Below are 21,308 nucleotides of genomic sequence, written 5' to 3'. Positions count from 1 at the left end.
CGAGTGGACACTCGGTACCTCAATCCAATACCTCAGCGTTCCACGGCTTCGTTATTTGTCAATAGTAGAGGACCATTCATCCTTGGATGCGTGTGGGTCACCGAACCGGAACTACTGCAGCCATCATAGTACTTCCACCGCCTCATCCAGCTGATACTTCGGCTCTTCGCTGTGTCAGGTAGATCATATGGTGCAGTCGATCATAATGCCACTGCTACCAAAAAAAGTCCTGCAGCTGTATGTGTAAAGATGTCGTCCGAACTTTTAAGATTCTCTTGTCCTCTGGCCGTCAATGTGTTGGTGGTATATTTTGATCGAGAATCGCCCAATCAAGACTCATGAGGCTAGACCGAGAATGACTAATCGTTTATGATACCAAAAGTATCCGCGCAGGTACTTTCAAGGGCCCTGGATCATTACGTTTCTGTAATCCCTCATGTAGAGAACCGTACGTCGAGATGACGCATTTACAGCGTAGACCCCACTCCGTACTGAGGATACTGTGACTTTGATCCCCCTTGGTATACGTACAGGTCTGCGATTGGTCCCGTGCAGAAGACCGTCGGATGATTCTCTGTGGTGTGATGGAGTTCAACGGGCCCAGGTTTGGTAAGTGTGCCCCAAGACTTGTTTCTCAAATTCAGTTTCTTGGATACCAGGAGGTCCAACGCTACATCCGCCTCAGGCGGTCTCGCTTGCCAGAGATTCGTCTCCTCGCGTACTCGGACCCCTTTCGGAAACCCTGGCTAAATGGAAACGATGACTCCCCTCTCTTTTCTTCCTCTCGAGGACGGGGTATTTCCAGCTCATATACGCCATAATGAGCGCCATCGGCAAAGCATCAAAGACATACAAGAAGGCTTCGTGGACGACCAGGTACCCGTCGTGTCCTTTGGCATACTCGACAATGCGGAAGATGGTGCGGATCATGAAGAAGGCGCTGACGACGAACAGTGTGACCAAGTGCTGCTGCCAATCGATGCGTGCGTGCTTCTGCTTTTTCACGGGCGGAAGCGAGTCCATGCGCTGGTAAAACGTGGCCGCGGAGACGAAGAACATGAAGTAGACCACGAGCTGGATGATCAAGCCGCCCACGATGGTGTGCTGGCCCAGTTTGTACCTAGCGGGGTCGGCAGTGGACATTGCCATGAGACCGCCTCCTGCAGTGGTGTGTGAGCCAATCATACGGAATGCACTTCATCGGGCTTTAATTCTCACCAACTGCTTGCATCAGAAAAGCAAACACATCTGCCATTACGAAGAACACAGTGACCCAGCGTTTCTTAATTAGCGCGTAAGCATCGCCGTCCGTCAACGCGATGATGCGCCCTAGGACCGAATAGATCGATGCGGCGAAGAACGAAGGCGCGACCAGAAGGAATGTGCTTTGGATCAGATAGGGCTCAATGGACCATTGGTCTTCCTTCTGGGTCGCGGAGGTGGCCCGAGCAGCGTAACCGATGAGCTCGACTAAGCAATTGTTAAATCTTGTCGGGTTCCTGGGGAGGGCGTGGGAGACTAACAGAGACCGCCGATGAAGAACCCAACCATATGCCATGTCTTATTTCTGATCAGTTGCCAGATGTGGACGGCGATTAACAGACAGAAGATGGCGGAGAAGATGCCGGCTCCGATCAGTGTTGGCTGGTATTCGTAGAGCCGATAGCTCTGCTGGTCGGAAGCCATTGCGTCGTCCTCTGAAAAGTTCGAGAAAAGGAGGACGTAGATATCTGAAACCTGGACATTTCTGCAACGCCCTGTGTTAAATGTACCGAGCGCGGAACCAAAGTCTATTCTTATCTCGAGAAGGTTAAGCATTGACCCCCCATTCCGCTTTCCCTTTTCGTATAAACTTCGTGTTCGCGTTCCTACACCAATCATTTCCGTTCCTGGCTCGGGCAAGCTCGGGTTTGCCGAAATTGCTTCCTGTAGGAACTCAAAACGAGAACGGTTACACATGCAAGGGTTAGAACTAGGTTGCAGCCGGGTGGCAGCATTGAATTGTCTATGTGACGATTCTGACCTATCGTATCACCCCAAATCTCCCCTGATATGTGCATGGGATGCGTGATCGACACACTAGCATTCTGCTTCAGCTTCCGCCTGCACGCAGAGCAAACAGGCAAGTCATGAGGGCTAAACGGTTGCGCAAGACAAACAGGGTATCATACAAAAGATGCAAGTTGTCCCCATTCAATGTGACCTCTCCAACATGCTCCTACCCGTCCACCCACCCCCCTTCCCAAACACGATGCTACATCAAGCATACAGCTTCCCCGGCACCGGCCTCTCCACCCTCCCTCCATTCGCAAACCCACATCGCCCCACTCCCCCATCCTCTTCCCCGCCGCCCACCACCTCCCCCCAAGCCAACGGCTTCCACGCCACTACAGTGCCGCCCCTCGGTCCCCCGTGACAGCTCGCCGCAATCGCCGCACTACAACTCCCCACCAACGGCATCCCATTGTTACCCAACCTCTTCGCGCCGACGCCGCACACAAACGCAGCGAACGCCACGATGCCGACCGCCGACGCGACGATGGCGGGCGGCGAGTAGCCGCACGTAGTGATGGAGTAGTACCCGTACGCACCACCGCCATCAGCCCCATCGTGTACGAGATCACCGCGGGCATCGACAGCATCAACCTTGACCATGTACAAGCTCTGGCTGAGCAGCCAGTGAGCGGCGGTAGCGAGGGCAGCGAAGGGCACGGCAAGGCGGTAGGGCAGGGAGAGGAAGTAGGCTGTGCGCTGGTCGCCGCGCGGGGCCGAAGACGAGACGCGGAGCGAGCGCAGCGGTAGCGAGGACGAGGAGGAGGCGGAGCAGGACGAAGTGGCATGCGCGGCCCACTCGCGCGCGAGCGACATGCTTGTTAGTAGCCCGTTGAGGCCGAGGTAGACGGCCGAGAGGAGTGTTTGCGGTAGGTTGGATATCAGCACCATGGGGACGACGGCGCGGGAGCCCGTCAGCGGCAGCGACCAGTGCGTGATGAGCGTGTAGGGCGTCGTCGTGTGGAAGCCGAAGGACCAGACGGTGGGGTACGCCGGCGTCAGGTCGGTGGAGAGCTGGGTGGCGGCGTAGATGAAGAGGCCGGTTAGGGCGAGGATGGCGAGGAGGGTTCTGTTGTGTGTGCACCGCCCCCGGCGGGCGCGGTTGAGGTAAGTGGGATAAATTGTTGGGATACACGTTTGTTTGGTGACTTACAGGGTGAGAGCGGTTATCCACCGTCTTTTGCTTGCGGCGCGGTACCATCTGAGGTCTCTGGGCTCGAATGCCTTTGGTGATAGTAGTTGAAAGCCTCCCCTCGATACAGAACCTCTTCTGAACCTTGAGAGTGGGCCTTTCCGCTTCTCCCGTTCGTGCTTGGTCTGCTGAACTACATCATCTCTGGTGAGGAGACACATCCCTCGCGTGGTAACGTCTTCCTCTTCGATGAATGATGAGATAGCATCCCCTATTGTGATAAGTGGATTATCTTTGATGGTGTAGATGGTGCTGATAATGGCCACAAGCTTAATGAAGTTGAAGACTATCACCACAAACAGAAGGCTGACGGCGGCGTTCAAGCTGCACTGGCCCCGAAGTTTCTCACTGAGACAGTAGTCCACCTCAAAGCCATATACGCTCCATGTCTTGTTCAGATAGTCCTCCCAGAGTCCATCACTACACAACTCTTTCGGAGGCTTCATGAAGTCCGGCATGGAGATATTCAAGGTTTCACCGCCGAGCTCATCCACCAATCTGTCCTCGGAATAGTAGTATCCTTGCTGGGAGCACACCCAGTAATACCAATTTCTGTAGTAAGGCGTTTGTAGCCCCACTACTGGCTGGGCGTAGTGTGCAATGCCGTACAGGGATGAGTTTGCGGCGCAGCTCACTGGTCCAAGCTCAGATGTCAAGACGTGCCCTGTGGTGGATCCATTACAGGAGATACTGTCCGGCTCCGGAAGTGCAGTCTCGTTGAAGGTAACGATCTCGTGCAATTGCTGATTGTGGGCTGGCTTGGTTTTTGTAACGAGAATTACGTTACGGCGGTCCGGTAAGATGATTCTCGAGTAGTTCCCTATGCAATCATTCTTCTCAAGCCGCTCGAAATCGCCTTCCTTCGATGAGACATTCTGAGCCAGTGCCGACTGCACAACAATCGGATCACTTCCGGTCGGCAAGTTCAGCAACGAATAGTTGGCGTAATATGGTGGCTGGTCATATTTTCCAATGAAGCCATCAAAATCTACGCCATCGGCGAATCGGTCATTGGCAACGTAGACATCGTAGTGGTGGTTTCTGGTTGATACGAAAAATGTCGAGTTGTAACTGAATATGCCAAACAGTCAGATCGGCCCCGCTCACCTCCCAGGTATAAATAGACACTTACACGAGATGCAGAGGGATGGACGAGAGCCCCAAGGCGAGCCAGAGAGCGAGCTTCTTCCCCCGTATCCAAGCCAGATTGCGAAGGCTGGGCACTCCGATATCCAGCCACGAGCCTTTCCGATGTGCATCATCAACAGCCTTTCGGCTCGGAGCGCATAAGATCTGCATGGCGGAATTGCTCGCGCCAAGCAAAAGCGTGCTCACCGCGTTAATTGCTAGATGTACCAAGCTACCCCAGGCCTCGATGTCCCCACAGTCGCCGGTGAAGATGGGCGCGGAAAAGAAGTTGCCGCCCTTGTCCCGAATGACGGTATATGACCAAGCAGCAACCATGATATTCACAACGAGGGCTGTGAAAGAGATGAAGACGCCCAGGGAGGCGCTAAAACGCCAACCTTGGGGGAGACGCTGGGATTTCCTGGCCCATTGCGGTTGCAGGGCTTTTGGTGCCCATTTTTCAACGAATGTGCTCTGGGGCTTGCTCAAGTCGTCTGCATGTGCAGGCAGCAGGCGGTCAGTATCGTGGTCCGGAATGAACGGCTGTGACTCGGAAGCAGATCGACCATGATGTTTGTAATCTGAGACGGCTTGAAGCGGTATGTCCGAGTGAGCAGGCATAACAATGCTGCTGCCAAGCTGTCAGAACTCGTATCACCTGGGTCAAAAGCGGTCCCTCATGTAGCTGAGTGGGGAAGATGTTGGATCAGTGTCGGGCGTCGATGGGGACATAGACGTCTTCTTAAACGCGGTGAATCCATGCTGGCGGTAAAGCCCAAAGAGCAAGATTAGCCTCGCGTAGCTAACTTTGTCGTGATTTGGGGGCCAATACGTTGCTGCGCCTTGCAAGCGGCACAGAGGCGCCTAGCGAACGAGTGAGGACGCGCGTTTGGAAATAGGATCAAAACTCTGGCATTATTAAGAAATCGTCGCTGGTTAGAGGCGAGCTAGATCGAAATGGGAAAATTGTGTTTCCCAGGACTTTGCCTCTCATCTTGGGGTCCAAAACGGTCTCTTTCGCGGCCTCGCCACGCAAGTCAGCGCTTGAATACACGTCATAGGTACGTTGTGAGGCGAGGTGGCAGTGAGTGGGAGAACAAAAAAAGAGTGTTGGGTGTTGATTGGAGCCAAGGGTCGCTCTTTCCTCTGGTCGTCGCCCTATGCAGACTAGTTCCCGCTCCGCAAGTCGGCCCCGCCTTCACTCTTCCCTCTGGAGCCTCATCCTTGGCCCCCACTGGAGACAAAGATAATCGCCCGTCGCAACCGCACTGCTGAGGTGTCGACGCACAAACATGCGGCGATCACAAGGCGGGGGGCCTGCATGTGGGGCGGAGTGGCGTCGTTGACGGGTCTACGGTTGCTGGATTGGGCGGTTTTCATCCATGGCGGCGTGGCGGCGACGCTGTGCTCGATGCAGGTAAGACCCAACGCGCAGCTCTACGAGCGTGGCGCTCCCAAATTCAAGCTGATTAACTGCCAAGAGCTGGCGTCAGCTGCTGCACTCACCCAAAGCATATGACAGCCCTGCTCCCGCCCTGCTCCATCGTGTCAGTCTCTGCGCCCGACATGATGCACCAGGACCCATCTGACTCGGTCCATTACGCCGACAAGAGTCGCCGGACTAGCCGCATATTCCGCACTGTCCGCGCCTGGTACTTCTTCCCGCTGCACCTCATCCTTGTCATTGCTTTCGCCGTTATTGCACTTGCCTACCTCAATGGCCAAACATTTCCCTCGTCCTCAGACGCCCCTTTCGGAACAACCATCGTCCACATCTTCAAGGGCGAACTTCGTCAGGCCGATGTCACTACACTGATTTCAGCCGCCCTGGTTCTTGTGCGCCTGACCCTCAATGTCTGCTCAAGCATCGCCGCCCAGCGCTCCATTTTCATCCTCCTGGAAAAGTGTGGCATCACCTTACAGGAGATCGAACGTATTTTCTCCTTCGAGCAAGGCCCAGTGGGCCTCAATGGCTTCAAACTCGGCACTATCGTCCTACTCCTCCTTCTCATCCCCGCCCAGCTGAGTGCTCCACTTGCCCAGGGAGCCGTGTCTTGGGTACCGGAGCTGAGACTGAGACATGCCGACTACAACGTCACCCTAAACGTAGCCGGGCCAACTCTCGCCTTCACTGAGTTCCAGGAGCACATCGAGCCGCGAGACTTTTCCATCAAAAGAGCCTCCGGCCTTGCCGTCATCCACCGCCATGGCCCGGACTTTTACACGGTCGAGAACTCAACCAAGAAAGTGCCGAGCAGACGTTGGGCCCCAGCCTTCAGAGAGCACGAGCTTTCGAACCACACCAAGGGCTACCAAGCCCTCCTCACAAACACCACCATCGGCAACACCACCCTTCCCATGTTCCACATGAGCAACCTGACATGGATCGACTACGACCCCAGCTTCGAGCAGTTTCTGGATGAGCACAACGGCCTCTTCAACGTCACCGGCCCCATGAACCCCATCCGCGCCTCTCTCCCGGGCAATGCCATCATCCTCCGCAACCGAACCATGGACTCCTGGCTCTCCGCCTGGCCCAACGCCACGCGCCTCAACAACACCACCTTCAAGATCGCCGTCCTGACCGAAAATCTAGGCGAAAACGCCACCGCCACCTGCAGCGGCCGCAAAAGCAGCAGCATCTTCGGCGCCCTGCCCCAAACCAAACCCTACAGCGCCAAGGGCCCGACCAACTACACCAACTGCTACCTCTTCGCCGAAACCACCATCTCAGCCGGCACGACGCAATGCCACGACTGCTCCATCATCTCCCCGGGCGTCGTCGAGCGTCCCGGCAACGCCACCGCGTCCTTTGACCTCTCCCCGGACCCCCTCCTCCCCATCATAATGGGCATGCTCCCCGAAACCATGCTCAGCATCGTCACCGGCAACGCCACCTACGCCCCCACCTGGTCCAACCTCGACGGCTTCGTCGCCGGCGCCTTCGCCGCCGCCTACCAGGCGTCCTGGAACGACCTGACCGACCGCCTCGCCCAGCCCCAGCAACAAACCTCGACGAACATCAGCTTGCCGTCTTACCCCCTCCGCGCCGACATCGACCCCACCCGCGTCCGCACCTGGCTCGCCTTCCACCTCCTCGTCGTCGTGTCGGGCGTGTTGTTAGCGGTCATGCAGGCCCGCTGCAGCTTGCCGCCCGTCGTCGACTTCGCGGCCGCGTGCCTGCTGACCGACCCGTCGGCCGTGGTCCGCGCGGCGGATGCGGCGGACGTGCGGACGGCGGCGCGCGTCGACGGGAAGAGCAGCGGTCGTGTGGGCAAGCTGGTCATGCGGGAGGAGGGGGGCGGGACGCTGCGATTCAGGGTGCTGAAGCGGAAGAGGGATGATGTATTTGGTAGTGGTGGGTGGAGTGAAGATGGGTTTGGCGGCGGTGGCGGATGGGCGGGCGGTGGGGATATACGCGGGCGGAGGGCGGCGCGCAAGAGGGAGTCGTGGAGCGACTTGTCGCTGCTGTCGTCGCGGTCGAATACCATTTACGAGCAGGTGCTGCCTGGCGAGGAGAGGAGCGGGAGCATAAGCGGCGGTCAGCCGTTGTTGTTCACGCCGCATACTGGGTCCAGTTGGCAGTCTTCGCCGGGGTATGTGCCGCCGCGGTAGGTAGGGCTCTCTCTCTCTCTCTCTCTCCGTATCTTCGGTTATTGTATGATTGTCTTTATGATGGAATGAATGTTTGAGCGATCAACTTTGTTCTTTCCTGTTGTTGCTACGGGGCTTCGTTTCATGTCGATATGGTATTACTACTAGTTTGTGGTTGGATTTTCGGGAAGTTTTGACGGTCGTCACCAGCGTCTCCTTCTTGTAGGAATTATCTCTTAATACTTAACGTTTAGTCATCCCTCTTCTTCCGTTGATCCAAGGATCTTTGAGCGGGAAGTGTTCGGAAAGGAATGTGGAATGTTTTATACAGTGATTTGTTTTTTCGCTCATGTCATGGGTAGTTGAAGCTATCGTCCGGACGGGTATGTAGAATTTTTAACGTGACATTCTCGTCCGGATGATGGCTTCAACTACCCACATATGTTAAGGTAGAGATGGGGGGAGTTGAAGGGGTGCTGCAGCCGATGGTTAGTTCGAAGAATGGCAGGGCCTTGGAACATGGCGTAAGTATGCCTCAGCTCTTCTTTTTTCTTTTTTTCACAGCGGAAAAAAAAACAAATCCTTACTGAGAGAACTGTCTAATTGTTATTGTCATTTCTGGTCCATTCACGCTCCCCTCCACGCCTCCCGCCAAGAGAGACCCCCCCATTTATCCACCCGCTCCCCCGTAAACTGTTCCACCATCCTCCTCGAAATCCTCACGGCCCGGCTCCTCAGTCGCCGCGGCAACCGTCTGTTCTCGCGCAGCCGCGCGTTGACGTCAAAGATGTCCCAGCTGTCGGGATCGAGCCCGTCCGGGTACAGGTTGTGCCCGTTGATGCAGTCTTTCTCGAACCACCGGCGCAGCTTGTCATCCTCGTCGCGCCACACCCACCCGCTGCCCAGACTGCGGTACGTGTTCTGGTTTCTGGATCCTGCTCTGCACGCGACTTTCAGTCTCTCCCAGTGAGCCGGGCCTTTGCAGTTCTCAGCGATGGTGTGGCCCTGTGTGCGTGGTTAGTAGAAGGCGTGAAGGTGAAGGAAACTACTTACCGTCCCACCCGCACAAAAAGTCCTCTGTGTAAAGCCCAGCCTAGGGACTTGCACAGTACTCCGTATATTATGGAACCTACCCCGGCGGAGCACAGTGATCCGCCAAACCCACCCGCCGTGCTCCGCGTTGGGGTTGGCGCCGTAGACGTAGAGGTAGTCGATCGGCTGGCCGGCTTCATTGCGGCCAATCCCCCAGAAGCCGTGGTGGATCAACGCCTCGTCCGCCATGCGCGTCCGCGCGCGCTTCCATGCCGTACTCGGCACGAAGTTGGCAAAGTACTTGATGTCGCGCTGCATGTGGTCAAAGTAGTGTTCGTTGGCGACGGCGGAGTCCTACAGTGATGAAACTGTGTCAGAGGGAGCGGGATAGGCAGGATGGGGGATGCGAGTGCAAACCTCATCTGGCCAGGACCCCTTGTGTGAGATATTGAACTGGTAGTACGGGTCGCTCCGCAGGTCGAAGGCTATCTGGATCACGGTGTGGAGCTGGTCGAACGTGAGGTAGGCCGGGACGCAGAGCGTGCGTGACACGGCGGGATTGACCGTTCCGATGGGTCCGACCTCTATGTAATAAGAATCGTCAGGTCTGAGACGCGGTATCAATGTTTGGTTGGATGTATTTGGTGGAGCGACTGTCGTTGATCCTGTTGATGCCGACAAGTCTGTGTCGTGTCCGTTGGACATTGTGACGAATGAATGGCGATTCGGTAGTAATTGGCGAGAGTAACGATATATCAATGGTAACCGCTTGGTGGTCAAGAATGAGACTTGAGTGGAGAGTGAGAGTGAGAGGAGGGTGAGAGACCGCCCGAGGGGAATGGCGAGCTCAACGACTTCCACATCCAGACGAGGCAAGCGCTTCTTCATCCAGACGAGGCAAGTACTTTTTTTTCGGAAGGGGCAAGTGCTTCTTCATCCAGATGACGCAAGTAGCGTGGGTTTGCTTTTTGCTCATGTCATGGGTAGCTGAAACTATCGTCTGGACGAGAATGTCGAATTAAAACATGGCTGTGAAGGGCCAATTTTTCGTAAACAGCTATACCTCAGAGAATAGCGTTAAAATGAAAGGGTAGCTCAAAGTGAGAACGCGCTACACGTGAACGCAACGCAATAAGCATCGTAAAATCATCTATTTCGATCCAACTTACACATTCCATCTCCAAAAATCTACAACGCCACCGGATAATCGGTAGTCTCGATCTTGCTGGGGTACTTCAGGCCGGCCTGTTTCCTCACCTCATCCATAACCTCCATGATGGTCACGCTCTCGGCCAAGCTCTCGTACTTGCCCTCCTTGCGGCCCTCGACGAGGGCCGTCGCCGCCTCGTCGGCCTCCCAGAACATGCCGTGACCCTCGCCCTCAGCGTTGCGGCCGCCGCCGAAGCCGTTGTACCAGCCGGAGCCGGCACCGGGGCCGGGCTGCGGCCACTCCTTGGTCTCGTCGGTGCCGTCGCGCAGCACGAGGCGCGTCTTGGTGGGGCGGTACAGCGGCGGGAAGATCTGGATCTCGCCCTTGTCGCCCTGGACGCGGCATGCGGGCCCGGCGCTGTCGCGGTCGCCCTTGGAGTCGGTGGCGTAGCGCAGGCCCGTCGTGGCCACGGCGTGCACGTTGTTCTTGCCGCCGCTGCGCGGGAAGTTCAGCAGGATGGTCGTCAGCTCGTCGGCGGCGCCGGTGCCGGCGTAGATGTTGGTCGAGGACAGGACCGACGGCGGCTGGCGCTCCGCCTCGGGCAGGGTGGTGTAGACGGTCTGGAAGACCCAGGTCAGGGAGTAGATGCCGAGATCGAGGAGCGCTCCACCGGCGAGATCTGGGTTGACCATGCGGTGCTGGCCATCGGCAAAGGCGGTCTCGGGGTCGAGGGCGTGGGCGTTGTCGGCGTAGACGCGCTGGACGGTGCCGATCTTGCCAGAGCTAATAATGTCGCGGACGTAGATGGAGAGAGGGAAGTAACGGGTCCAGACAGCCTCCATGAGGAAAAGGTTCTACGTGAAATAGCAATGTCAGATCAACATTCAGTGGGGCGCAATGGCGTGCTTACCTTCTCCTTGGCCACCGCAACCAGCTTCTTCAACTGATCAGCGTTCACGGTAAAGGCCTTCTCGCACAGCACGTTCTTGCCAGCCTCCAGGGCAAGCCTGACGTTCTGGTAGTGGTGCGAGTGGGGAGTAGCGACGTAGACGATATCGATGTTGGGGTCCTTGACGAATTCTGCGTAAGAACCGTAGGCCTTCGCGGTCGAGGGCGCGCCGACATCCTTGAGGAATTGGGCAGCGCGGTCAACGCTGTTGGAGCTAGAAGCGGCGACGACAGTGTGCTTGATGTGGTTCACTCCACGCGTCTTGGGATCACACAAGAGATCGGTGGTGAAAGTTTTGGCAATGGCACCGGTAGCGAGGATGCCCCAGCGAATTTCCTTGGGAGCGGCCATGGCGTCAAGTGGGATGGTAGATTGGATTGAATGTGGGATCAATTGGCGGGCCAGCCGGGTATATGTAGTGCGAAGAGGTGGAAGCAAGAATGGGAAGAATTGAAGGCAGAAGTGGCGGGTATCCCTACCTATCAACTACCCCGCCATCGGAGTTAGCAGCCATGTCCATGATGCAAGTGGGGCATAGAAGCCGCGAGAATCGGCAAATCTGCGGCAAGAGCGGCCTTTGACGCGCCGGTTGAGAACGCGTCGGGCTCTGACTGCCCGCTCAATATTCTGCCGGGCCATGTCAACGCCGATGCAATCTACATTTCCACTCGCAACGTCTCAAAAATCCGACTCCTTGCATCGATGCTGGTCAATTCGTTCAATTCATTGATGGTCTATTATTAATTCGTACAAGCTCCGTCTATCCCTCCTTGAACAGATAGCTGTAGGCACTCAGTGCCGGGGCGCCACCAAGGTGCGCGTAGAGCACGCGCGAGCCCTCTGGGAACTCGCCGTTGCGCACCATGGAAATCATGCCGTCCATCGACTTGCCCTCGTAGACCGGGTCGGTCAGCATGCCCTCGGTGCGGGCGCACAGGCGGATGGCCTCCATGGTGCCGTCGTTGGGCAGGCCGTACTCGGGCCCGCCGAAGCGCGTGTCCAGCACGACGTCGTCCTCAGTGATCTCGCGGCCCAGCTCGACCAGGTTGGCCGTGTTCTTCGCGATGCGCAGCACCTGCTCCTTGGTCTTCTCGGGCTTGGCCGAGGCGTCGATGCCGATGACCTTGTTGGCGCGGCCGTCGGCAGCGAAGCCGACGATCATGCCGCCCTGGGTGCTGCCCGTCACGGCGCACACGACAATGTAGTCGAACTTGAAGCCCAGCTCCTTCTCCTGTGCGCGCACCTCCTCGGCGAAGCCCACGAAGCCGAGGCCGCCCTTGGGGTGCTCGGAGCAGCCGGCCGGGATGGGGTACGGCTTGCCGCCCTTGGCCTCGACGTCGGCCATGGCCTGCTCCCAGCTGGGCCGGATGCCGATGTCGAAGCCCGCCGAGTCCAGCCGGCAGTCGGCCCCCAGTATCCGCGACAGCTCGATGTTGCCCACCCGGTCGTACACGGCGTCGTGGTAGTTGACCCAGTTCTCCTGCACCAGCACGCACTTCATGCCCAGGTGCGCCGCCACCGCCGCCACCTGGCGCGTCTGGTTCGATTGGATGCCTCCGATGGAGACGAGAGTGTCATATCCGCCTTCAATGGCTTCGGGGATGATGTATTCGAGCTTGCGCGTCTTGTTGCCGCCAAAGGCCAGGCCCGAGTTGCAGTCCTCGCGCTTGGCGTAGAGCTGGACCTTGCCGCCGAGGGCCTCGGAGAGGCGCTTGAGGTGCTGGATGGGCGTCGGGCCCGAGAAGGTGAGCTGGTGCTTGGGGAACTTGTCGAGCTTCATCGTTGCGGTTCGTTGCGGTTGCGGGGTATCTCAAGAAAAACAGGAAGCAAGGGAGGAATTGGCAATATGGCGCGAACGGCAACTGCAGCGCCAGCAGCGCCTTTTCAAGACATGCGCATTCGTTCGGGTCGTGGCGGCCGACTTTGGCGTGAGTTCGGCTCGCTCACCACGATGCCGGCCGCCGAAGCCGCATCTGCATGACGGTGTTGTTGACAGCGCAGGCGAAGAGCTCCAAATCGGACGGTTTCGGCACTACAAGTAGCACCGCAAATTGGGGTCTCCAACTTTTTGGAGGGGTTCGCTATCTTTTCCACGACTCGCAGCGACGCCAACGAACAAAATGCGGCGCGTGGACCCTTGGGGCGACGCGTTGCGGGGCAGATACGCGCATGACGCTCGGATCATTGGCCCATCGACTCCAACTTCTAACGCCTCAAAGTAAGTGGCATTGCTAACAGAAAGCAGATAAACAATCGACTGTTCCTGGACGACTAAAATCTTTGAAAACTGACCAATGAACGCCTTCCTTCCCTAGTCTTACATACATCTTTTTCCCTTTTCATCCAAGACGGAACCCAAAAGACGCCACACGCCAATCTATCATTACCTCCACCTGCGATAAGCCTTCCAGCCTTGAAAACCTCTACACCAATGATGCCGTCAACTTCTTGTTCGAGTTACAGTCCGAGTGCTGCGGGAAAATCGACATCAGCGTCGCGCCCTTCTTCTCGAACAGCGCCGGCACGTTCTCCTTGGTCAGCTTCCAGACGCCAGCCCTCTCGAACTCAGCATCACGCCTCGCCATCGCCGGCATGTCCTTCGGCTGAGGCAAGTCGAAGCGCGTCTTCCACGGGAGCGATTCCGGGGGCTGCACCTTGGGTGTCTTGCCCGTCGCGCCTGAAGTCATATAAAACATCAGCCATCAGCCTTACGACTTGCATGAATCCCACGTGGCGATCGGGGATACTCCTCAATCGGGGAAGCCCTTATATGCGGATAATAGGGCAAACAAGAAAAACGTACCTCCAAGCAGATCAGCCGTAATCTGCGCGCTCTGATACGCGCCCGCGAAGATGGTCTCGCCAAAGTCAAACGACGCCATCTGGTCGGCCACCCACGTCTCGCCCCACGGCGCGACGCGCTCCTGGGCCGGCACGGGCGGCGGCATGCCCGGGCGGCGCGACGGCGGCGGCGGGTGGTTGTCGTGCGTCCACTTGGCATGCTTGATCGCGCCAAAGTACCTGCCGCCGGGCCTGTTGTTCTTAGCCATCACATCCGCAGCGAACGTGACCGCCCTGCCCTTGCCCTTCTTCGCTTTCTTTGCAGGTGGGCCTTGCTCCTCCTCATCCTCTTCTTCTTCGTCGGAGTCGGAGTCGGAGTCGGAGTCCTCGTCTGTGGTGCTCTCCTCGTCGGGCGGCACGATTATCACCGGCTCCGCACGGCGGCCGCCACGTTTCCTGCCATCATCCTCATCGTCGTCCCCGTCATCATCGCCACCGCCTTGAGCCCGAGAGCCCCGGCGCGTCGTCCTCCCACCCCTGCCCCCACTCTTGCTGCCGCCGCCACGGGCACTGCTACCCCCACTCTTCTGCCCGCGTGCACCACCACCGCGTCCGCGCGTTGACTTGCCACGGCCGCCAGCGTCGGTGGGCTCGGTGCCGACTTCGACTTCAGCATCGTCGTTGTTGTGCTGCTGCTCGGTGCTAGGAGCCTTGACGGTGCGAGTGATGATACGAGGAAGAGCGAAGGACGGCGGCACCGCACGAGCGGGAGCGGGCGCAGGAGGAGCGTAGGCAGCGCCGCCGCCGCAGCCGTAGAAGCCTTTGTAGGGGTTGAGCGGGTTGAGGGGGTCGAGGCTTGGACTGTGTTTGTTTGTTTGCAACGTCAGCAGGGGTTCTTCATTCCTCTTCTGTTTAGATAGATGGGAAATGCAGTGTTTTCTGAAGTGAGGGAAGGGCTGCGGGTGGGTACAGTGTGAAAACAGGACTTACGGCAAAGCCATGGCGAAAAGTGTACCGCCGGACATCGTGGGTGTAGTAGGGTTGCTGGTGAGTTTTATGCGTTCTGCGTTGTACGAAGAGGCAGATGCGTGGTCTGGTTCCTGGACAACTGGCTCAGACCAGCGGTGGGACACGCGGACGACGCAGCTTCAAACACACGGGAACACGCCGTTGTCTTCCGTCGTCGGGAGCGGAAAGGAGGCCGTGTGCAACGATCGTCAAGAGAAGAGTGACAGCCGTCTCAGGGGAGAAACAGTCACGGATAGAACCGTAAGTCTAGAAGGGCCGTCCAGTTTTAACCGTGGCGTGGTTGCGAGACAGAAAAGAATGGAAAGAGGGAGCCGCGGGGTGAGGAGGAGAAAAGAGGCGTGATGGTGACAAAGGAACTGGATGTGTGCTTGGCCATCTGCATTGGCGGGCCGCTTGCGGGAGCGGATGGCTGGGAGAAAGGACTGGTGGGAAGCGACGAGTTCGTTTGGTGGTGAACAGCTTGACGGACATGCTGCTAGCGGAAAAACAATGAGCAGGTCCTCGGCTGGGTTCTGCCATCTCCGTCGGTGTTTGGCCATGGCAAACCGTTTTGGTGGTTTGTTGGCTTGGCAGGATGGAGGCTTGGCTGACGGAGAGAAGGCAAAGAGAGAATTGAAGCAAACCCGACTGAAAGACAAGCAAGGGATTGGAGAAAGATAGGACTGGACCAAAACGAAATCTTGAATTGAGGAGAATAGCAATGAGGGATATCTCTTGAAAATCAACATGCAGTTACCAAATCGTCATCTTTCCACACCAAAAAAAGCTCCAACTTACACCCCATCATCTCGAATCCGAACAAAACGCCATGCCGCTAATTAAATATTTCTACTTTGAACTCTCCTCAGTATCCTGTCGCGTTTCTCTCTCCTCAGTAGCCTGCTGTGTTTCTCTCTCCTCAGTAGCCTGCTGTGTTTCTCTCGCCCCAGTTTCTTGCTGCCTTTCCCTCTCCCCAGCCTCTTGCTGTCTTTCTCTCTCCCGCATCACAGCCACCCTCGACTCGTGCGGTGCTTCAAGCTCCGCATGCGGCGTCTGCGCTCTGGGCGTAGCACCCTGATTAGGCGTCTCGAGCTCGGGCAGCAAGACTTCCTCATTCGCCGCCATCTCATAAACCGGGGTAGCCTGGGCCTCCATCTCGGCGAGCTTGCGGGCCTCGAGGCCGTACAGTTCGGCCACCTTGGAAGTGTCAGACCCCTGCATCTCGTGCCTGGCGCCCTCGCCCTCCAGCTCCGTCTTGTTTCCGACGCCCGTGCCGCCGGGCACGTGGCCGTCGGCACCCGCGTCCATTTCGTTCTCCGGCCTCTCTTCCTTGGGCGCGGGCGGCGCTTCGGCGGCCGCGGCCGCGGCGGCAGCGGCATCGTAGGCGGCCTTTTCCTGCTTCTGCTTCTTGCGGCGGTAGGCGAGCCAGAAGATCAGCGCCAGGATGGCGACGACGGCGGCGCATCCGACTGCGATTCCGGCGATGGCACCGGCGCCGAGCGAGGATCCGTCATCTTTCTTGCTGTTGACACCCTCAATTGGGACAATGTTTTGCGCGCTGGAGTCGGGGAACAGAGCCTGGTGGACGGAGAAAGTCTGAGTTTCGTAATTTGTGATGACGTAGGCATTCTGCAGAAATGCGCGGCCAAGCGTGTACATCGTGTCGTTTACGGCGCGCTTCAGAGGGAAGTAGCGAGTGGCGTTCGGATAGACGGGCCATGAGGCATTCAGAGCCATGCTTTCATACGGCAGGACGATGTCGACCGTGTCGCTGGTCGACGTGTTGGCTCCAATGGTGATTGTTATGGCGGCCTTCTGGTCCAAGAGTGTCTCATGCTGGGTGTCATTGATGAGATAGATGGAATATTCATCATCCCATTCAATTCCAAACGCTTCTTCAAAAGCAGTGCACGCATCCTCGGGAAACCACATTGACGCAACAAGCGAGTCGATGTACCAGTAGTTGGGGGTCGACAGCAGCGGCGATGAGCTAACATTGGTCGTCACTGATTGGACAGCGCAGAGCAAGTCCCGGGAGATGTCAGAACCGAACGGGATGCTAATGTCGTTGTCCTCGTAGCGGTTAGTGTCCTTCCCGCCGAGGGTTAGGCTACCGTAAATCTTGGGGACCCTGTTGTAAGAGCCGGCAGTGTAGGACCAGGAAGAGCTCGGAATCATCGACTTGTTGACCAAAGTCTGCAAAACGGTGGCATGGGGGTTATTGAGGTCGGTGAAGTTGACCGGGCGGGCACTCAAGGGAAAAACTCCTTCGTAGATGGTCTTGTCGGCGATTCCTCCCACGACCTGGCTGTCCAGCGACGGCATTCCAAACGACGGCCACCCCAATCCAACGGTATCGAAGCCATAGTGCCCGCGCGCATCCTCTCCCACGCCCAACTGTTGCTCGACCCACAGCGTTGACAACGAATATATTCCTTCTTCGACCCAGGTGGAGGATTGGTTGATCAGAAATACCCCACCGCGATCATCCTGGCAGACGTTGGTGGCGCGGTCGTCGTTCAAGCAGCCCTCGGGGAGGACTGGCCATAGTGCGGACTGGCCGGTGGCTGGCAAGAGATGCAGGCTCTGGGCGGGAGTGCCAATGGTAAAAGCGAAGGTCGACCAAGGCCCGTCGTTTCCGTCCCTGAAGCGAGGCGGTGGTTAGAGACAGCGTGCACAAGTGGTGTCTGAAACATACCAGAACTGCGTAGGCTGTAACGAAATGGGCTCGGGCGTGTCGGCGGCGTCTGCGGCGCACAGCAGCGCTGTTACGAGCAGCAGCCGGCCAAGGAGACGATTCATGATGTACGGAGGCTGGAGGAGGTCGCGCACGGAAGCGAATGTTAGGCTTGAGGATCAGCAAACACGAGATGCGCGGGGGAAAACGAGCGATGGCGACATGGGTGCGATCCGAGGGAGAGGAGAGGGCGAGCAGGCCCCAAAAGTGGCTCTGCGCGCATACTTCACGGCCGTCGAGCAGGCATCGCGGTGCTAGCGGTGCAACGGTACTGGCGGTGCGAGAGGCCCGCACCGGGAGGGTAGTGCTGAGCTTGGCCCCGGCAGGGCGCCTGGGCGGGACCGCGCCATTGGTCGGCGCGGTGAGCTCACTTATTTTGGGCGCTTCCGTTCCTCGTTCCTGCCGAAAAGCAGTTACACCACACCGCCAACACTTCGCAGTGTGACCTACGCCACTTTGGCTGCGAGGCTGCAGCTCTGAAAATATCACCGCTCAAAGCGTCGTCGAACCCATCTCGCGCGGCGCAGCATCCACCAGCCTCGCCAAGCCTCCAGGCGTCCGGAGATGATCCTCTCAAACCGCCCCCATATTCCTCCGCAGCGCCTCTTGATCTAAATCCCTGCTCATTGGCGTCGCGCAAATCCACTCCCGTTGAGGCAACCCCGGAAGGATTCGATTGCATGATAGAATTTTTGCTGTCCAGACTCTCTGACCTGCCGCTTCATGCCACGCAGGTGACTATCTCGCCTCCAGCTTGCAGCTGAAAATGGCCGAAACATCAGCACACCGGCACTCGCCTAGCCACTCACACAGTCCAGTCGGCCCATGTCCCGGCTGTGTGTGTCGCCATGTGGCTGCTGACGCCCAGGCACATATCCGCCTGCACTAGCGACGGTTAAGCATAGTTCGCGCTGCCCTTTCTCTAGTATCTCGCTCGCTCTCCACCTTTGAATCGTGCGCTTCTCTCGTTTTTCTTTTTGTGCTTTGCCAATTTTTGCCCCACACGTCGATCGTTCACCATGCGCTTGGCCATACAAGCGTTGGCCGTCCTGGCCGTTGCCTGTACCAGCGTGAGGGCTTTTCCTCAGCAGAGTAAGACATTCTGGCACTGACCCTTGTCTCACGAACAATGACTTATTCTCGCAGCTGCACCGCCGAACGGCACTTCGCCCGCTACCACGCCCGTAACAACTCCAGCCCCCAGTTGCGAAGCCGATTGCAGATTCAGACCTCCATATTTCTGGACCGTGTCATGGTACACCAACGAAGTAACTGAGAACATCACATATGCCACCGTCATTACCATCATCAACACCGTCCGAAACACAACCAGATATGTTACCAGTACCGTTGACTTGCCCGACGGCTACACTCTGCCTCCAACCAATGAAGCCGGCACCCGCCTCTGCTCCGTGATTTATAATGGTACCATGACCACGATACCCTTTCCGAGCGTTATTGGCGACTATGGATCAACCTATAGCTGGAGTGGTCGCCTGCCAACCACCCGAGCAAATGCAACCGGCACGATATGTTCCGATTCAGGAGGTGAAGCAGTAACTTTCAGATCGCATCCTGATTTTAACGCCTTCTGGTCATCTTATACAACGATGCCCCCCAAGGCGACTGGTCCGGTATACGGTGACCCGCGAGGCCTGAACTGGGAATGCATGCGGCAAGATGCTGCTGGTTCGCGTGATGATTTCATTTCCTCTCACTTTACCGACGAAGCCGCCTTTTCCCTGTGCCTACCTGAGGACTGGGCTCCAGTTCTGACTGGCAAGACAGCGGCTTTTCTCACTACTACATCGGTTTCGTATGAAGGAGACGGAGAGACAACAACCCCTGAGAGCGCACACATCGAGACCTCCGTACCTGTCCAAGTACCAACTCCAACTGACGTTACTTCAACCGCTCATACAGAGGAGTCCGCGGAAGTAACACCGCCAACTGACGCTACTTCAACCGCTCATACAGAAGAATCTGCAGACGTAACTCCTCCAGATGAGACATCCGCCCCGGGATTCGCACACACTGAACTCCCTGCACCCGTGCAGCCACCTTCCTTGTCCATTACAACTGTTTTTCCTACAGCACATACCGAGTTGCCACAAACTCTTGACGAGCCCGAGCCTACTACCGTCCCTCCTACTGAAGTTGGGACCGTCATAAAGCCCCCTTCTGGCACCACCACTGCTGGAGACGGCGGAATAGGTGGAGTCATCGGCTCTCTCATTGGAAGTTACCTTTCGAACGGAGGAGCACCACCAACAAATATACCCGCGCAACCTGCTCAGAGCGCCGTAGTTAATCCACCTGCGGGCACCCCGGCACCACCGAGTACGAATATTCCAGTAGGAACCACTTCTGTGGCTGTTGTCCCCACTGCAATCCCGACCATTATTGCCGGAACAAGCACCACTATCCCTGCTGTGGTTGTAGGATCAACGACTCTCACGGCAGGGCAGACGACTGTGATTGATAATACTCCAATCTCCGTACCCACCACCGTCGCTCCTGCGCCTCAGGATGGTCAACAAAATAATCAACTTCCTCAACCCCCCGCAGTGGTCATTGGAGGCAGCAGCACAGTCACTCTTCCCACCGCTGCTCCCGCCGCTCAATCTCCTTCTCCACCCGCCCTCACCATCGGCGACCAAACAATCCAGCCGTCAGGCACCGCATACATCATCTCCGGCCAAACCGTCTCCCCGGGGACCCCCATCACCCTCGGCACCGGGCCCTCCGCCACCGTCATCGCCCTAACCACCAACGCCGCCGGCTCCCCTATCGTCATCGTCGGCAGCTCCACCATCCCCTACACTACTCCAGCCATCACCGGCGCCCCGCCCATCGTCCCGCTTTCCCCCCTCACCCTCGCCGACGGCCAGACCATCGTCGCAGCCTCCGGCTCTGCCGCCTACGTCATCGCCGGCCAAACCCTCTTCCCCGGCGGCGCTCCCATCACCGTCGCCGGCACCACCTACGCCCTAACCACCGACGCCGCCGGCCAAACCATCGCGGTCGCTAACGGCGCCGTCATACAGACCGTAGCGCCGGCTGCGACGGCTGCGGTTGCTGCTACAGCACAAACAACGTCGGCTCCACCGCTCGTCATCTACGGCACCACCATCCAGCCCGTCGACGGCACCGCGTACGTCTACGACGGCCAGACGCTGACGCTGGGCGGCACCGTGACGGTCGGTGGCGACGCAGGCAGCAGCAAGACGACCCTGGTGTTGACGACGAATGCGGCGGGGCAGACGGTCGTCGTGCAGACGGTTGGAGGGACGAGGACGACGGCGACGGCGACGGCGAGCAGGGGTTCTTCGACGAGCAGTGGTTTGGGTGGGTTGATTAATTCGGGGCTTGGTGGGACCGGGGGTGCGACGGCGGCGGCGTCGTCGACGGGGGCGGCTGCTGTGGTGGGCGTGGATGGCGGATGGCTGGGAGCGGTGCTGGGGTTGTTGGTGGCGGTTGTGTGAGGAGAGTGGGTTTGATGTTTGTTGTTTTTTATTCTTTAATGTGTTAATGTGTTTCACTGCTCTGGTGATAGGATTACGAGAATTTCTAATGTTTAACGGCTTCTTTGTGAATGTTGGTTTTACTTGTGTGTCTTGGGAGGGGATACAAAGTTGTGGTCCACAGTTTGCTACTTTCTTCGTGGTACTACATGGGTATATAA

At 57.6% G+C, this 21,308-nt stretch overlaps 8 protein-coding genes across 8 annotated transcripts; 2 read left to right on the top strand and 6 right to left on the bottom strand.

Moving 5' to 3' along the window:
* Positions 1–681: 681 nt before the first annotated feature.
* On the bottom strand, positions 682–4,993 carry LTHEOB_759 (uncharacterized protein; the record flags this gene model as incomplete). Its single annotated transcript, XM_035516972.1, has 6 exons — positions 682–1,160; positions 1,219–1,470; positions 1,524–1,747; positions 2,477–3,121; positions 3,206–4,315; positions 4,377–4,993. The coding sequence occupies 6 exons, from the start codon at positions 4,991–4,993 to the stop codon at positions 682–684; spliced, it is 3,327 nt and encodes a 1,108-aa protein (XP_035369518.1).
* An 894-nt stretch (positions 4,994–5,887) lies between these two features.
* On the top strand, positions 5,888–7,987 carry LTHEOB_758 (uncharacterized protein; the record flags this gene model as incomplete). The annotated part of the gene is made up of 1 exon (XM_035516961.1): positions 5,888–7,987. The coding sequence occupies one exon, from the start codon at positions 5,888–5,890 to the stop codon at positions 7,985–7,987; it is 2,100 nt and encodes a 699-aa protein (XP_035369517.1).
* A 606-nt stretch (positions 7,988–8,593) lies between these two features.
* On the bottom strand, positions 8,594–9,703 carry LTHEOB_757 (Ankyrin repeat domain-containing protein; the record flags this gene model as incomplete). The annotated part of the gene is made up of 4 exons (XM_035516950.1): positions 8,594–8,971; positions 9,020–9,059; positions 9,132–9,352; positions 9,416–9,703. The coding sequence occupies 4 exons, from the start codon at positions 9,701–9,703 to the stop codon at positions 8,594–8,596; spliced, it is 927 nt and encodes a 308-aa protein (XP_035369516.1).
* A 483-nt stretch (positions 9,704–10,186) lies between these two features.
* LTHEOB_756 (Dimeric dihydrodiol protein) lies at positions 10,187–11,448 on the bottom strand (the record flags this gene model as incomplete). Its single annotated transcript, XM_035516939.1, has 2 exons — positions 10,187–11,002; positions 11,059–11,448. 2 exons carry the CDS (start codon positions 11,446–11,448, stop codon positions 10,187–10,189), a joined length of 1,206 nt encoding a protein of 401 aa, XP_035369515.1.
* Positions 11,449–11,857: 409 nt separating this feature from the next.
* LTHEOB_755 (Pyridoxal phosphate-dependent enzyme beta subunit) lies at positions 11,858–12,877 on the bottom strand (the record flags this gene model as incomplete). The annotated part of the gene is made up of 1 exon (XM_035516928.1): positions 11,858–12,877. The coding sequence occupies one exon, from the start codon at positions 12,875–12,877 to the stop codon at positions 11,858–11,860; it is 1,020 nt and encodes a 339-aa protein (XP_035369514.1).
* Positions 12,878–13,520: 643 nt separating this feature from the next.
* Positions 13,521–14,903, bottom strand: LTHEOB_754 (1-aminocyclopropane-1-carboxylate deaminase; the record flags this gene model as incomplete). The annotated part of the gene is made up of 3 exons (XM_035516917.1): positions 13,521–13,774; positions 13,901–14,739; positions 14,869–14,903. The coding sequence occupies 3 exons, from the start codon at positions 14,901–14,903 to the stop codon at positions 13,521–13,523; spliced, it is 1,128 nt and encodes a 375-aa protein (XP_035369513.1).
* Positions 14,904–15,735: 832 nt separating this feature from the next.
* On the bottom strand, positions 15,736–17,688 carry LTHEOB_753 (Peptidase aspartic protein; the record flags this gene model as incomplete). The annotated part of the gene is made up of 2 exons (XM_035516906.1): positions 15,736–17,530; positions 17,585–17,688. 2 exons carry the CDS (start codon positions 17,686–17,688, stop codon positions 15,736–15,738), a joined length of 1,899 nt encoding a protein of 632 aa, XP_035369512.1.
* Positions 17,689–18,642: 954 nt separating this feature from the next.
* Positions 18,643–21,108, top strand: LTHEOB_752 (Mucin-2-like; the record flags this gene model as incomplete). The annotated part of the gene is made up of 2 exons (XM_035516895.1): positions 18,643–18,715; positions 18,770–21,108. The coding sequence occupies 2 exons, from the start codon at positions 18,643–18,645 to the stop codon at positions 21,106–21,108; spliced, it is 2,412 nt and encodes an 803-aa protein (XP_035369511.1).
* Positions 21,109–21,308: the final 200 nt, after the last annotated feature.

The sequence above is a fragment of the Lasiodiplodia theobromae genome (genome assembly GCF_012971845.1).
Source record: "Lasiodiplodia theobromae strain AM2As chromosome Unknown scaffold_2, whole genome shotgun sequence".
Classification (NCBI taxonomy): Eukaryota; Fungi; Ascomycota; class Dothideomycetes; order Botryosphaeriales; family Botryosphaeriaceae; genus Lasiodiplodia; species Lasiodiplodia theobromae.
This window is presented reverse-complemented; position numbering and strand designations above follow the sequence as displayed.